Source organism: Betta splendens, chromosome 9 (assembly GCF_900634795.4).
Source record: "Betta splendens chromosome 9, fBetSpl5.4, whole genome shotgun sequence".
Taxonomy (NCBI): domain Eukaryota; kingdom Metazoa; phylum Chordata; class Actinopteri; order Anabantiformes; family Osphronemidae; genus Betta; species Betta splendens.
The window spans coordinates 10,337,309-10,351,462 of NC_040889.2; the positions used below are offsets into that span (position 1 = coordinate 10,337,309).

At 43.4% G+C, this 14,154-nt stretch overlaps 1 protein-coding gene and 1 long non-coding RNA gene across 13 annotated transcripts in view; both read left to right on the forward strand.

The window, feature by feature from the left end:
- Positions 1 to 1,210: 1,210 nt before the first annotated feature.
- The window catches only part of dgki (diacylglycerol kinase, iota), a 38,069-nt gene continuing 25,125 nt past the window's right edge, over positions 1,211 to 14,154 (forward strand). For all 12 annotated transcript variants that reach the window (XM_029161632.3, XM_029161636.3, XM_029161637.3 and 9 more), the window contains exon 1: positions 1,211 to 1,577. In XM_029161632.3, coding sequence (XP_029017465.1) covers positions 1,354 to 1,577 — 224 coding nt within the window. In that variant the 5' untranslated portion in view covers positions 1,211 to 1,353. The remainder of the gene's footprint in view (positions 1,578 to 14,154) is intronic.
- LOC129604588 (uncharacterized) lies at positions 1,891 to 13,020 on the forward strand. Its single transcript, XR_008695608.1, has 2 exons — positions 1,891 to 10,298; positions 10,454 to 13,020. It is a non-coding gene; the product is annotated as an uncharacterized LOC129604588 (long non-coding RNA).

Sequence of the window (14,154 nt, forward strand, 5' to 3'; positions counted from 1 at the left end):
CCAGGTTATAAGTCATTTTGTACTGGAAACCAAAGGCTCTGTGTCATTTTGTACTGGAAACCGAAACCGGCTCAGTGCAATGAAGAGAAACAAATCTGCAGACAGATGTGGCCTGATGCCGGATGTTTACTAAGAGCTTTATTAACACGATGAGGATGAGGAGGGAGGTCCCTGACAGATCTGACACACCAGCTCCATGAACACAGCATATGGACCGTGTGATTAGTGCTCGAGAGTGACACATTGATAGCGTGTATGTGTTTGTGCATGTATGCTCACCCTCTGCCCTACTTTCTGACTGATGATGGTGCAGAACGGAGGAGGAGAGGGAGTATCCCACAATGCTACGCTTCTCGTCCCTTGGGCCTCGTTGATGGATGCGAAGACGCAGATGCGCGATGATGAAGGGACTCATGGTCGGAGGGATGAATTTGGACTACTTGCCATCCGTTTCATTGTTACTGTGCTCGCATTTTAAAACCAGACTCATGTCAAAACAAACGGGCTTCCGGTAGTGCCTTTGAAAATAAAAGCCTTTAAACAACGGTGAAGATTTTTGTTCAAACCTAATCAGTACCTGACAGATTTGCTCTGTTTTATTATCTTTGCTTAATATGTTGAAACGGGTCACTAATAGTTTTCATCAGATTGCTCCTCGAATTCAAGATGTGTCATCTGCTGTAAGACTCCTTGTTCTTATTTCAAATGTTGAGTGTTTGGATATGTCCTTGTAGTATTGAACAATACATTGATGGCTAAATAAATGACTTTATTTAATGCAATAACAACCCTTGTTCAGTAGCTTTACGCTTTAATAAAGTTAATTTCCTAAGGCTCTCTGTGTAGTTCTTTTATTACCAGATGGCATAGATATAGAAATATTAATATCATTAAAAGTAATAAAAGTAATAACTAAGGCAAATAATGAATAATATAAAACAATGCATATATATATAATAAATAATATATATAATTCATGTGAAAATATCTATAATAGCATAATAAAAATATGAATGTCAGTAACATTTTGTAAAAACTTTTACTTTGAAGATTGAGAACCACCACTTCCTATATGACGTTTGCAGCTTGACGCAGCTCATTGGCAGTTGGTCAGGGGCTCGCGAGCGCAGTTCAGTGTGTTGCCCAGGCCGTCGCGCGTGCTGCCGTGCACGGCTGCAGTATATAAAGAAGTCCCAACGGTCAAACCGCTCGACTCGGTACCGTTGCTGTGTTCGTTCCCCTCCCGACGCTTCCCCATCTCGCCTCCACTACCGGCATCTGTGTCCCCTCTCGGGCCGGAGCAGAGGGGGGGGGGGGGTCCAGCTCGGGGCGACACGGCGAGGACCGACCAGCATGGACCCCCAAGCGAAGGACCGCACTGGCGCGGAGACGGGCGGCTTCGGCGGGCGCTTGGCGTCTCTGGGAGCCGACGGCGGCGACTCGGAGTCCGGAGCCGGCTCGGAGGACGCTGCGGTGGGCTGCTGCAGCGACACGTTCAGCAGCCTGCCGGACATGGAGCAGGACACGCTGGAGGAGAAACTACGGGGACTGGCGTTCAGGAAGCAGACGTCGTATCGGTGAGTGGGAGCCGGGAGCTGGGAGGATGCTGGGCTGGAGGCTGGGCTGGGGTCTGGGCTGGGGTCTGGGCTGGGGTCTGGGCTGGAGGCTGGGCTGGGGTCTGGGCTGGGGTCTGGGCTGGGGTCTGGGCTGGGGTCTGGGCTGGGGTCTGGGCTGGGGTCTGGGCTGGAGGCTGGGCTGGAGGCTGGGAGGATGCTGGGCTGGGGTCTGGGCTGGGGTCTGGGCTGGAGGCTGGGCTGGGGTCTGGGCTGGGGTCTGGGCTGGAGGCTGGGCTGGAGGCTGGGCTGGGGTCTGGGCTGGGGTCTGGGCTGGGGTCTGGGCTGGGGTCTGGGCTGGAGGCTGGGCTGGGGTCTGCGGGGCTTCTGTCTGTCACACCTGGTTTTCAGCCCCTCGTCTTTGCGCTGTGCTGCAGTGCTCTTGTATCAGAAGCGCACGTTTTGCTAGCTAACCTTTATAAGGAGGCAGCAGGGGGTCATTTATTTGAGGTGAATATGCTAAATTCCCTCTCAGCTCCACAAGTTGGAGCACAGCGGCCCTGACTTGTCCAGACTAGTGATGATGCCTCGTTAAGAAGCTGATCGACCCCCAGCAGCTGTTTAGTCAATGCCGGTGATGGATGTAAACATTTCACCTCCATCCAGCGCGTGTGGGTGCGTTGCTGCAGCCTGCTTGTGTAGATGGAGGAGGGATGGAGAACAGTATTGATTTCATCTTTTTGGAGCCGTGTGTGTTGATGTGAGTGTGTGTGGATGCCAGCAGCAGCCTGACACCCTGGTGCGAATGGCAGCTGCTGTTGATGGTGAAAACTGGCCAGAGACCAAACACACACTCACGAACACACACAGCAGTTACGGTCGTCAGATGTCACTGTCAGGAATGTGTGCTAGGCGATCGGATAGTCTTTCTGTGTGTCTGCGCTGGAAAATGATCCATGTTTAGCAGTCAAATCGATCGTTTTAACTTGTTTGTCTTTGATTTAATGCACTGGAGCAGAGTAAAACAATAGATTAGATAAGCAAAACTGACGGGGTATTCAGACTATCAGGGCGGCAGTTTATTCAGAAAGACTAATTTATAGAGTTTATTCACTACATTGTATTGTAAAAACAAAAAAGTAAGAGCTTTACATGAATCCTTTCATTTTACTAATATTTGATGTCCCAATCAGATTAAATATGCCTCGCGTAAAGACATTAACACACAATAAACCGGGCCATTGGGAAGGAAATTAAACTAATACTAAAACGGGATGGTTCGGTATAATCCTATTACAATCCATTTGACAGATGATAATTTGTCTCGTTCATTACTTTTCATTTGTTTTTGGGGAATTCATAGTCGTAGTTGGGCTGGTTGTTGTACGGCAAGGCAAACACATTAACCACCCTTTCACTTCAATTGTTTCTTCATCCGTGGAGTCTCTTCCCGTGGGTGGTTTCCTCTGGGAAACCGTCTTTGGCTCAGTGAGGTTTCCAGGTGATTGTGCATCCATCACAGTTTGGCTCTCACTATATTTCTGTATATCATAACTGCAGGAGTGTTCTTTAGTTGGTACAGCGTTACACTCATGGCTGATTTAGTAATCACAAAAAACTGATGTACTGTAAGTGGTTGTGCATTCCACAGTCACATATGCTGCTCATTGTCTGAGTAGCAGGCTATTAGCATAGCACAAACACTGGACACAGACATTAAGATGTATGGAAGTGTAGTTTTCATAAGATTTAAAATGGACTTCATAAAACAAGTAAGTACGTAAAATGTGACATATTTGGAGTGGGAGCAAAGTGACAGGAATCAATGAAAGTCTAAAAAATGACAAGCCGTTCTGGGAAGAAGATTCTCCCGCGGGTCTAAAGTCATTTCCAGTCACTGTAAATGTAAATGGCTTTATTGGATAGTTGGATTAAATTCATTTGCAGAGAGGATATTTGGCTCACGTAACTGCAGCCGCTGTTTTCGACCCTCTCTCGTCACATTTCTGCTTTTTAATATTTCATGTGTCGTGCATCTGTAGTGAATTAAATGTAGTTGTGTTTAACACTAACCACATGGTGGATGTGGGGATACAAATGAGAATAGATCTAGTGTTTTATCCTATTTTTAATCCCACTATGAGCGTGTTTTAGTAATGGAAGAGTGCTGTGTTATGATATGAATCTCCCGTTGTGTTTCTCTGTCTCTTCTTTACTGTTGGACTTGTTAACACAACACAACCTGTGTTTTGACCTTTTTGGATAAAACTATGGCTGATCTCAATTCCTCCTTTTTGTGGAATCAGCCATGTGGAGGAAATGTCATTAGCTGGTCAACGGAGATGGTGTGTAACAAGGTAGTTTACATAGCTTTGAAGCGGCCTGTACCGAGATGTGAATTGCCATATGTGGGGATATGAAAGAGCTGAAGAATTATGCTGTCGGACATCAAAGGCTGCGTGTGTGTTTCCGCATTTGTGTTTGTGGGTTCGTTGCAGCGCGCGCCTCGTGTAACTTCTCTGCCAGACATTTGTCACACTTTGTCTGTGAATGTGTTCCCAGAAAACTGTCCCTCCTTTTATCTATTCTTAGCCATCTGCCTGCATGACAGCTCTTCCTCATTCTGTACCGCAGTCAGTGTGTTGGTGTGTACAGATCATGACCACTGAGTGAGTCAGGGAGGTGTTTTCCAATCACTTTCTGTCTGTGTCAGTCAGATTGTTAGCGTTTCTATCATTTTCATTTCTTGACTATCCAGTTGTGAAGACAGTTGTATACAGGACCAGATACTGTATAAATATTATGAACCTCCTCAATCCCTGAAAACAGATCTTTACCGGAGCGTTTATAGCATCATAACAGCACTTGTACTCTGACCTGAACTGCAGAATCGACTCTCACCAAAGCCTCTCTCTGAAGTCCTAATGTACCTAAAGCCTGAACTAGACGCCTACAATATTTGCAGCCTTACTGGAAACCCATTTTATTGATTTACAGTTCCAATCTAAGGTTGTGCTGAGGTAAACATATCAAATATTTACAATAGCTGTACTCACTAAGGCTGTAACATAGGGATGTGCAATGTGCATTTACAGTCAGTCCAGCAAACCAAATGGATTTCCTGTCCAACATTGACAATCACATGTTGTGTGCTACACGTGTGAATGAGTAACCACCAGGAACGTCGTTCATTCGACCCAGCTCATGCCAAAGTCGGCACCCAGGACGCGTTCACAGCAGAAGTGAAAAATGATTGGATTTGTTGTAGCAGTGCTCTCATGTGACAGCAATTGGCAGGAACAAAGAGGTGCTTTGGTGACTTTGGTCGTGTGTGTGTGCGTGTGTGTGTGTGTGTGTGTGTGTGTGCTATGACGTCATAATTAAGTGAATTAAAATGTCTTAATTATTTGACCTTTTTGTAAGTGATGGGATCAGTTAATGTTTGCTGATAAATAACCCATTGATTTGATATTTGATCAGCTCAGTTACTTGTTTTCTAATTTAAAAAAGCTATAGTATATAGTCAACAACACCACCTGAATCACTCATAATTTGCTAGACCTTAATATTTAGCTGAGATCTCCAGTTGCTGAGCTAAAGCCTGTACCTGGCAAATCACCGAGCTCACTCTGATCTCCCACTCTGCCGGTAAAAATGCCGACATGACCCGTTTTCCCAAGAGGGAAAATACAATGAAACAAATGCTTTGTTTCAACACCCAGCTCAGCTTATCATGTGGTGGGATTTCACCACTGCCTCTGTGGGAAATGGTGCAGAAACAAACGGCCACAGGACAGGATGTCGTAACATTATCCTTCCACTATTTACAGCCCACTTCACAAACGTCAGATCACAATAACTGCTTGTCATAGCACAGCCTTCTGTACTTGTGGGTTTCGTGTCTTCTGAGCAGCGATGACACAGCAGACGGTAATGGTGTAGACGGACACGGGAGAAGGGGAAAGCATGAGCAGATAGAAGTGTGTCTCACGTTGCTACTGCTGTGTACTACCTGCAGGGATAAACAGTGATCAAAGACCTTTTATCATCTGACGCTGCCAGAATATAAAACTCTCTATTCGCCTTTCAGTTAGGACAAAGGGAGCAGAGGGAGAACAGAGGCAGGGATTAAAAAGATGGAAACACAAAGAGAGACGGGCAGCGCTTTAAGTCGAAGGTGCGTCGCAGAGAAATGAATAAAAAGCGAGAGAAAATGATGACAGGGCAATAGTTACAGAATATTACTGTTACTCATAGCCAGACGTTTATATACTAGTATGTTTAAAAATATCACAACCTTATATAAACATAAAAAGGAGTGTTTGAGTTGATTTGATGTATAGTGGATATATTCACCTCCAGGCCCTTGGAGGCCTTTGTGAATTTTTAACCTTTTAATCATAGCCCACATTTGTTTCCTATAAACAGCGTACACTGGTCGACATGCGAGCGGAAGATATTTCACATGGAAACCTCTATTATGTTGAGCTGCTTACAGTAATTGCGTAACCGAGCGATACATCACAGTTCAGTACAATAGTGTTGCTTTCCCCGAGGAAATTATATTTGGAAGGCCAAAACAAAATAAATACTGGTTATACACAACATTTGGGGCATTCACTAGGGCCAGCAGTCATCACAGAGAGAGCACGAAGCTATTAGTGTTTCATATAATTCATGATTTAGAGAATGGAAAAAAATTGCACACAGGATCGAGAGCGATCTTTACATTTTTGCACGTTAGCATGAAAGAAAGTGCTGCAAATATTGGTGAACTCCTTGAGCACGCAGCCGCTTCCTGCGCACGAACACCCAGACAGCCAGGAGTCGAACTAGCAACCAGATAACTGCCTTGCCGAAGTCCGGTGAGGCTGGGACTGTGCCGCGTTGGGCGGCGTCATGCTGGAGGAGTTACTGAGGGGGCGGCGAGCAGGCAGCACGCTTACAGTCTCTCCTGGAACATCCTGGAGGTGTTGTACTTAGTTGTGCCAGTTTTACAATGAATGAAAACTTAATTAAAAACCTCAGAGGCGACGTTGGACTCTACTTGTTCTGTTGTTTCTCACCTCTTCGCAGCGAACTAAACCACTATTACTAAATTACTACGAAAGCTGTTGATATTTTCATTGTGAATTCTGATGCTGCTGCTGCTGTTTGTCAGTTTCTTTGAACCTGAAACTATAAATACACGCTGCCTTTGTTAGTTATTTTATATGACCTTTATTCAGTTCCCATTAGTGACTGAAGCATTCACATTTGCCTTATTATCTGTTTATTGTAGTTCTCTGTCTTCATTCCCCTCATTGCTAAAGTAGATAAAGTAGATCAGTATATCAGCTTCTGGCTACATGCACCTGCACAATAGGAATATCTGCTCCTTTATGTTTTATCCAAACAGACTGTGTTAAATGCGGTGCAGCGTTCGGCTCAGCCGGCCAGTTCCAAGACACTTATGAATTTTCAAGCAGACGATCAGAGCACCGGTTGTTGATGAAAAACAAGGGTCACTGACACAGTTTCCCTCTCTCCACTCATCCTCAGAGTGGATGAACAGGTAGCCATGCATATTCATGGCACTTTGTGTGTTGATGTATAAAGCTGTAATTTGCTTTTTATCCACAGTCCTGGTGCAAATTTCTACTTCTGGAGAGTTTTAGCGCCACTGGCTGCAAATCCTCATTATTCAACTGCCAAAGCTGTCAAAGAGCTTTCCAGCAAACCTTTTAGTAAACATGTCAGTTTAATCTAACCACTGTGTTTATTGTGAATGAAACTAGCAGCTTCTTTGATGAATGAATGACTTACCGTATTTGCTCCATGAAAAGTCAGTAAATAATATAATAGCGATATTAATAAAAACAGCTCCCGTGCTGTAAGTTGTACTGAAAATGCATGATCGTGATGAAGATTACAAATATTGTGACATGAATGTAAGCGTATGATGCGTTTCTTGTCCAGTATTCCATCCCTGAGACACCAACTTCTTCACCTTGGCCAAGAGTTACAGAAAATCTTTGAGGTGGAGGCTCAGGATATTCAATTTGCACCTACAAAAACATGATTGTGAAGCACGGAGCACTAACAGTGACTGTGGGAAGTAATAGATATGATAATTGACTTATCCCATTAATTTCTCTCCAATTCATAAGGCTGTTTATGACACCTTAGTGTGTAATTTGGTCTGCTATGCAGGTCAGAATGTTAATGCGGTACATTAATATGACTTTTTTTTAGCTAAATACAGAATTTATGACTTAATGAATTGTTTAATTGCTTGTTTTACGCCTTTTATTATAGACTTATGGATTATGGACACAGTCTTTGGACGCTTGGGGTTAAAATGAGGTCAACTTGCTGTTGTAATGATGAAGGGAGTCTGTGCCTTCCACTCAAACGCGCTGACTAATGTGTGAGTGCGAGTGTGAGGGTAAGTGTGGGTTAATCATGGTGATATGGTTTGACTCACTGATGCACGCTCTCTCTCTCTTCTTTCTGTATCCATACATATTAAATGCAGGCGGACGTGTTAGCACATCCCCCCGTACCTCGTCTGAGTAACGTTGTTCCAGTTGGCTGCTGGTGTGTTTGTGTATGCGTATGCATATCAGTCATTTGTGCTAAGAAGTAAGGAGGTTTTGTTGATCATGTCTCTTTTTGGAGCAGAGGGATTTCAGACTGGTCTCTCTCTCCGTTCCTAGCCTTTTCAGGAGTGTTTAAGAGCATGAGCGAGTGTGTGCGCCGGGGTTTATTTTGCCCATAATGCAGTGTGCTGAGGCATTAAGGGGGATTGGCTGACAGGAGCCGCTCCTTATTAGTCGTCTGGCTGGCTGTAAGAGGCTTTTCCTGCTTGGAAATGGGCGCTGAAAAAAAGAGGCCAAAAGGCGAAAAACAGAAGAAAAACTGAAATAAAAATGTATCATTCTGCTGTAATAGACACGAAGAGAAACCTTGACGCATCCAACATTAGTCAATGACTTTCTTCTTCATCAGACACTCGTTGTGAAAGGAGGCCTCTTTAACAAATGAAGGATTTTTTTTAACAGATGACCCCCAGTCTCAGTCATAAGAGGAGAGTTGCTTATTTAATGTGACACATTTCTTTTCACCCATCTAAACTCACAGGGTCACTGCAGAAGAACTATATGCGCCAAGCATACGGCTGGAAAAGGCAGCCGTAGTAAATAGATCAACAATGCGCCCTCCTGTGCTGTCGCTGTCTGTTTACATTCCTTACATGTGCAGGAAAGAGGCACAGGCCTGGAAGAAGCTGTAAATTTTGTCAAGATAAACACAATTCACACTTGTTTCCATCTGCTGGGTAATGTAAATAAAATATACTGACCACACACTCGTATTAATCAGTTCGCTGTTCTGTTGAAGACAAGAAGGAAGGTGCTGTATTTCACTAACCGATTCATTCTTTGCTAAACTGATTAATGGAACCTAAGTAGAATTAAATGAATTAATAGCACAACTGATTTTGTGATGAAAACATTTAAGAGTCCCCGGCAGCACAGCGGCGCTCCACCCGCTGGGTCCTGTGTCGACCATGACTTTGATGGACTCGCTACTGTATAAAACATGGCTGTCGGCACCGCCGCCCGTCAACTTGTTTTGATTTTCAGATCAGTTATAGCAGTTTCTACAGCTCAGCAGCACAGGTACAGTACAGTAGGTGTAAAGTCAGGCCCTTAGCCTTTTGACGCCTCGTTAGGTGGCTCTACTGCAATTTAATCGTTCTATTTAACATGTTCAGTCTCCAGGAGTCCTCCTGTTTCTGTTACTGGCAGAATACCAGATTTGTGCCCATAACAAAAAACTATTTACATGTTGTAAATGTGCAAGATTAACAAGACCCACGTGCAGCATCGCTGTAATTTGCTTTTCAAATGTGCATTAAACCTTCTGCTGCATTTGTTTGCATATGTACAGTCTTTACAGAAGCTCAGATAGTGATAAAGCAGAGAATCAACTAAACCCATCGCAGGAAGATAACACAAAGCCCGTAGCATTGGACCTCTAAACCACGGCGCTGCACTAAGATCAGCAGTCACACCCTCTTGCATTTGTTGTCTTAAGCAGCGCCTTCTCTTGGCCTTCCAGCGGGCCCATCTGTCTTGTCCGAGTCGATAATGAACCTGTGGAGTCGACCGCTGAGGTGACACTGACTCCATCACTGTAACTCCAGCTCTCACTCCTATTATCTCTTGCTCCTGCATCAGTTGCAGCTAAAGCAGTGAGATGCACATGCATCTATATAACCAAACCTTAAAGCATGTTATGGTTGAAAGTGACAAGCTACTACTTCTACAAAATGAGATATTATATAAACCATATCCCTATAGAAGACTTAAAAAAGACTTAACTTTGCAGCAGCAGATTTCTTTGATTATTCAGTTATAGTCAAATATTAATCAGCCACTCTCAGCTCACTTTTTCAGACCTTACTTCTGATGCCCCAAATAGTTTTTACTTTTAATTTTGTGATTCTCTGCCAGGTGTACTCCTCTGCTAAGAAACTGACGAAGTGGATGTTCGATTCATGCTCATTGTTTTATTGTCTGGTGTAATCACCTTTTTCATTTCAGAGGTTTTGATGGATGAGAAAGATTCTGTGGCTCTGATGCCAAATGCTTGTGTTGACTAATTTGGTGAAGCGCTGAGCTGCAGCTGCTCCGTCCGCTTCACATCCAGACGGAGGAAGGATTCATTGTGTTGGTCTCCTTCTCTGTTGCGCGGATGAAGGTAAATAAGAAACCCAGGGTTGTACGGATTCTTTCGTCAGTCCTGGTGTTTATTCATCACTTAGGTCTGTGTCTGTTCCTCTTATACATGTATGTGCTACATGGATTAACTCTGACCTTTTGAAGTGTCTCTTGTGTCTGGCTGTGTATGTACAGGTAGGATTACCCAGCACTGATCATCTCCCAGCACTTGAGTCCCCACATCAAAGCACTCTCACACATACAGTACATACATGTCTGGGTATAATGTGACTTTAAACCTTCAAACGACTTCCTCTGTTCGTCTCTGTTCGTTCTCAGTAAAACGTTTCAGTTGCTCTCTCCATTTTGTGTTTCGTCCATGACTCAAACAGATGCACTCACGACTCAGCAGACCTCAGCTGCAGAGACACACTATAATTAGTGAGACAGCATCTTTATCTCACTCTGCTCTGTGTGTGTGTGTGTGTGTGTGTGTGTGTGTGTGTGTGTGTGTGTGTGTCTGTTCTGGCCTAATTGCCCAGGTTAGATGAGCATCGTTAGTAAATGATTAATTTCATTAGGCAGCTGTAGCCTGTGGTTACAGAGACAGAACACTTACCTTCTTTGTCAATTTCTCTCGTTATACTATAAAGATTTTAGATTCTATCTACAATTATTACTAATTATTCCCTTTCCCTTTATCTATCTTCCAGTACACATGTTTGGCCTGTGTGCAGTGTGAACATGGTGCCAGGGCCTCTTTATCATGATGACCAATGATTTTTCAGTGTGAGCTTATGAGGATTATGTTGATGAAATGGTTGGCTAGTAAAACTTAAGATCTTTGGTTTGGTACATCATAAAACTGGAGGCAGATCCTCACAAAGGGGCTGTAAAATGTTAGGAGTAATCAATTTTTAGTGTGGGCTGGCCAGCGACTCCGTCCCCAGTTCACTTTGCTGCTCTCTGTGTATTTTCATCTTTTAACTAAACCTTTTACTTTCTCTCTCCCTTTCTGTATCCACGATTGCTCCCATTCTGTCTCTGTCGTCTTTCATCTTCACATCTTTATCTACTTTCTCATTTTCTCTGCTGTCTTCTCTCTGTGTGAGTCTATTCTAAGAAGTAAAGGTCAGATACAGATGCACAGCATGAATTTGATTCCTCCCCCACATTACATGCGCCCTCTAACACGCACACACTGACAGACTGTGTAATTATGTAGGTGTTGGAGGAAGATTTGAGGGAGAAGGAGGGAGAGTATGGGTGAGAAGAGGCCAGCATCCTTCCTATGATCTTGCTCGGGTTCATGACATGTATTAACTGATTGTAGAGTCACATATACACATTATTATCATTTCCGTGACATGCTGTTCTTTGAATCAGTATGTGCAAAGGTTGTGTTCAAATCCAAACTTACTTTTCTGAAACAAATGAAACAAATTTGACTTGCTTGTTATGTTTGCTGGCTTGACTGTTTGTGATTTGGGTGTTACAGCCAAATAGACCAAGTTAAGACAAGTCTCCTGTTTCCTGTCAGCTGCTTTGATTAATAGACTCCAGCTTGTTTTCCCTCATCACATTTTATGTTTTCATTTCATCTGATAGCAAACAAATAATCTGCAACAAATTACATCATTCTGCTAGTTATTGTTTTCTTTTTTAAATTTGATTTGATACTTTGATTCATATGTGATATATCAGTAATTGCTGATTGTGTGACAGCTGGCAGCCTCTCCTTTCTTCTAACGCTTTTTGATGCAGTCCCCCTGCGACAGTCTTTGGTTCAATTTGCTTTGTCTATGAGAGCACCCATTTGCATGTGTCTAGTGCCTTTGCATGACTTTATGCATATATGCTGAGGTTTGCATCCTATTTAGGCTCAGCACACCTCTGGAATGCATTCATGCGTTTTAAGGCTCACCCAAAGTCTCAGCGAGCGAGCGGCTTCCCCTGCCCAGACATGCAGCTCAGAGGAAGACTTTCCATAATCCCAGCTTCAGAAATACTTGGCATAAATACGTAAAATCACTGACGAGCGAGAGCGTCAGCGTTCACTCAGGGTGTTTTGACAGGTGTGAGCACAGAATGATGTACATGAGCTAAAACAGTTTTTGTTTTTAAATCACATTTTTTACCTTGCTCCTCGCGAGCATCAGTAAGTGATATCACCCGCAGCGTGCGTGTGTTTGTGTGTGTGTGTGTGTGTGTGTGTGTGTGTGTGTGTGTGTGTGTGTGTGTGTGTGTGTGTGTGTGTGTGTGTGTGTATTGTTACTGGCAGCTGATTAAGAGACTGCAGTGTGTTTTCTTTTACAGACTCTGATCTCCTGTTGTGTTAGCATTTACAAACACGCCACAGCAACATTATCTGGCAATTATACTGGTCTTGTTGACAGTTTATGTGATGTATATACTTACAGCACTGGGCTCCATATTTAACACTGGTGATAGATCAATTCATCCTTTAGCATTAAAATGAACCCAAAGCCCTCTTTGCTTTATCAACTATGGGCCTGGGCATCGCTCTGCAGGTTCCTGTCTTAGACGTTTTGCACTTTAACCGATTGCACAACTGCAGGTTCTTGTTGTAATTTCTCCTTTCTGTACTTCTGAGGTTTCATCATACTTATTGTGTTTAGACATTTATTTTGTTGAGTATTTAATGATAAGATGGTTTTCTTTTTGCTTAGATGCAAACAGTGTATGGCAACGGTTTCATAGTGTATCATCAGATTCATTACCATAAATACATTCTAATCAGTAAGTTCATCCTTTTGGCAGTTATTAGTCATCCAAATCTTTCATTCATCTCCAACACATTGTCTTTTTGCACGCAGTTAGAACAGAAACCAGTCTTTCTGTGTGTGTGTGTGTGTGTGTGTGTGTGTGTGTGTGTGTGTGTGTGTGTGTGTGTGTGTGTGTGTTCAGCAGTATGTTGAGCTGACACTCCACCACTATGACTGTTAGTAGTCAGTTCACACACAATAAGCAGTTCTCTCACTCGCATTTCTCTCTCTTTCCTACTTATAGAAACAGAGTGGGTTTTCTGAGTGGGAGTTCTTTTTGGAAAAGATGCACTGCTGACTCTGCTGGACCAAAAAAAGAGGGAGATTTGTAGTGAAGCAGCACAGAAGCATCAGCTAATACAGTGGAAATTAGCTGAAGCTGAGGAAAGGAATTCAATAAGATCTGTACAAGATTGTGGACATTTGTGGTTTGGGTGTCGCTTTCAGAATCGTTGCCCTTTTGTTTAGTATCTTCACCAAGGCTTTAAATCTGACCCGGCCCTGTTTACTCTGTTGGGAGCTATCATGTCTCTTCCTATAAAATCAGTCAGCACCCAAACACTCGCTGGGTGTGGCGTGATTTGCAAGCGCCTGTCCTACCTGACAACTAGTTTCCCGATCGCTTTCCACAGGTTTTTTTTAATAACGCTTTTTCCACAGGTTTCTTTTAATAAGGCTGTTTCATTGTTTCAAATTCATACTGTAAAACTCTAAACAAGTAAAAAAAAAATAACATACTGTAATGTAAAATCACATTTGTGACCCTGCAGAGTGAGACCAAAAGTAAAAGACACAGAGGCAGGATAGAGGGATAAAGATGTACATACAGTAGAGAGCTAGTTGAGTAGTAGAAGGAGGGAGCAGGAGCAAGTGATAGTGTGAAGGAGAGATGATGATGAGGAGGAGGACGAGGAGGGAAGCCAAGGCCTTTGGGCAAAGCCAATACCGCCTACTGATGCTCTCTCCTTCACTCCCTCTCTCTTCTCACAGTTTCCCTTTTTTATCTCCTCTCCTCTCGCCTCTCGTGTTGTCTTGTCCTCTTTCATCTCCCCTCTCTCTCTTTTCTCACGTTCCACCTCCCTCTCCCTCTGCCTCTGCCCTGTGCTCTTT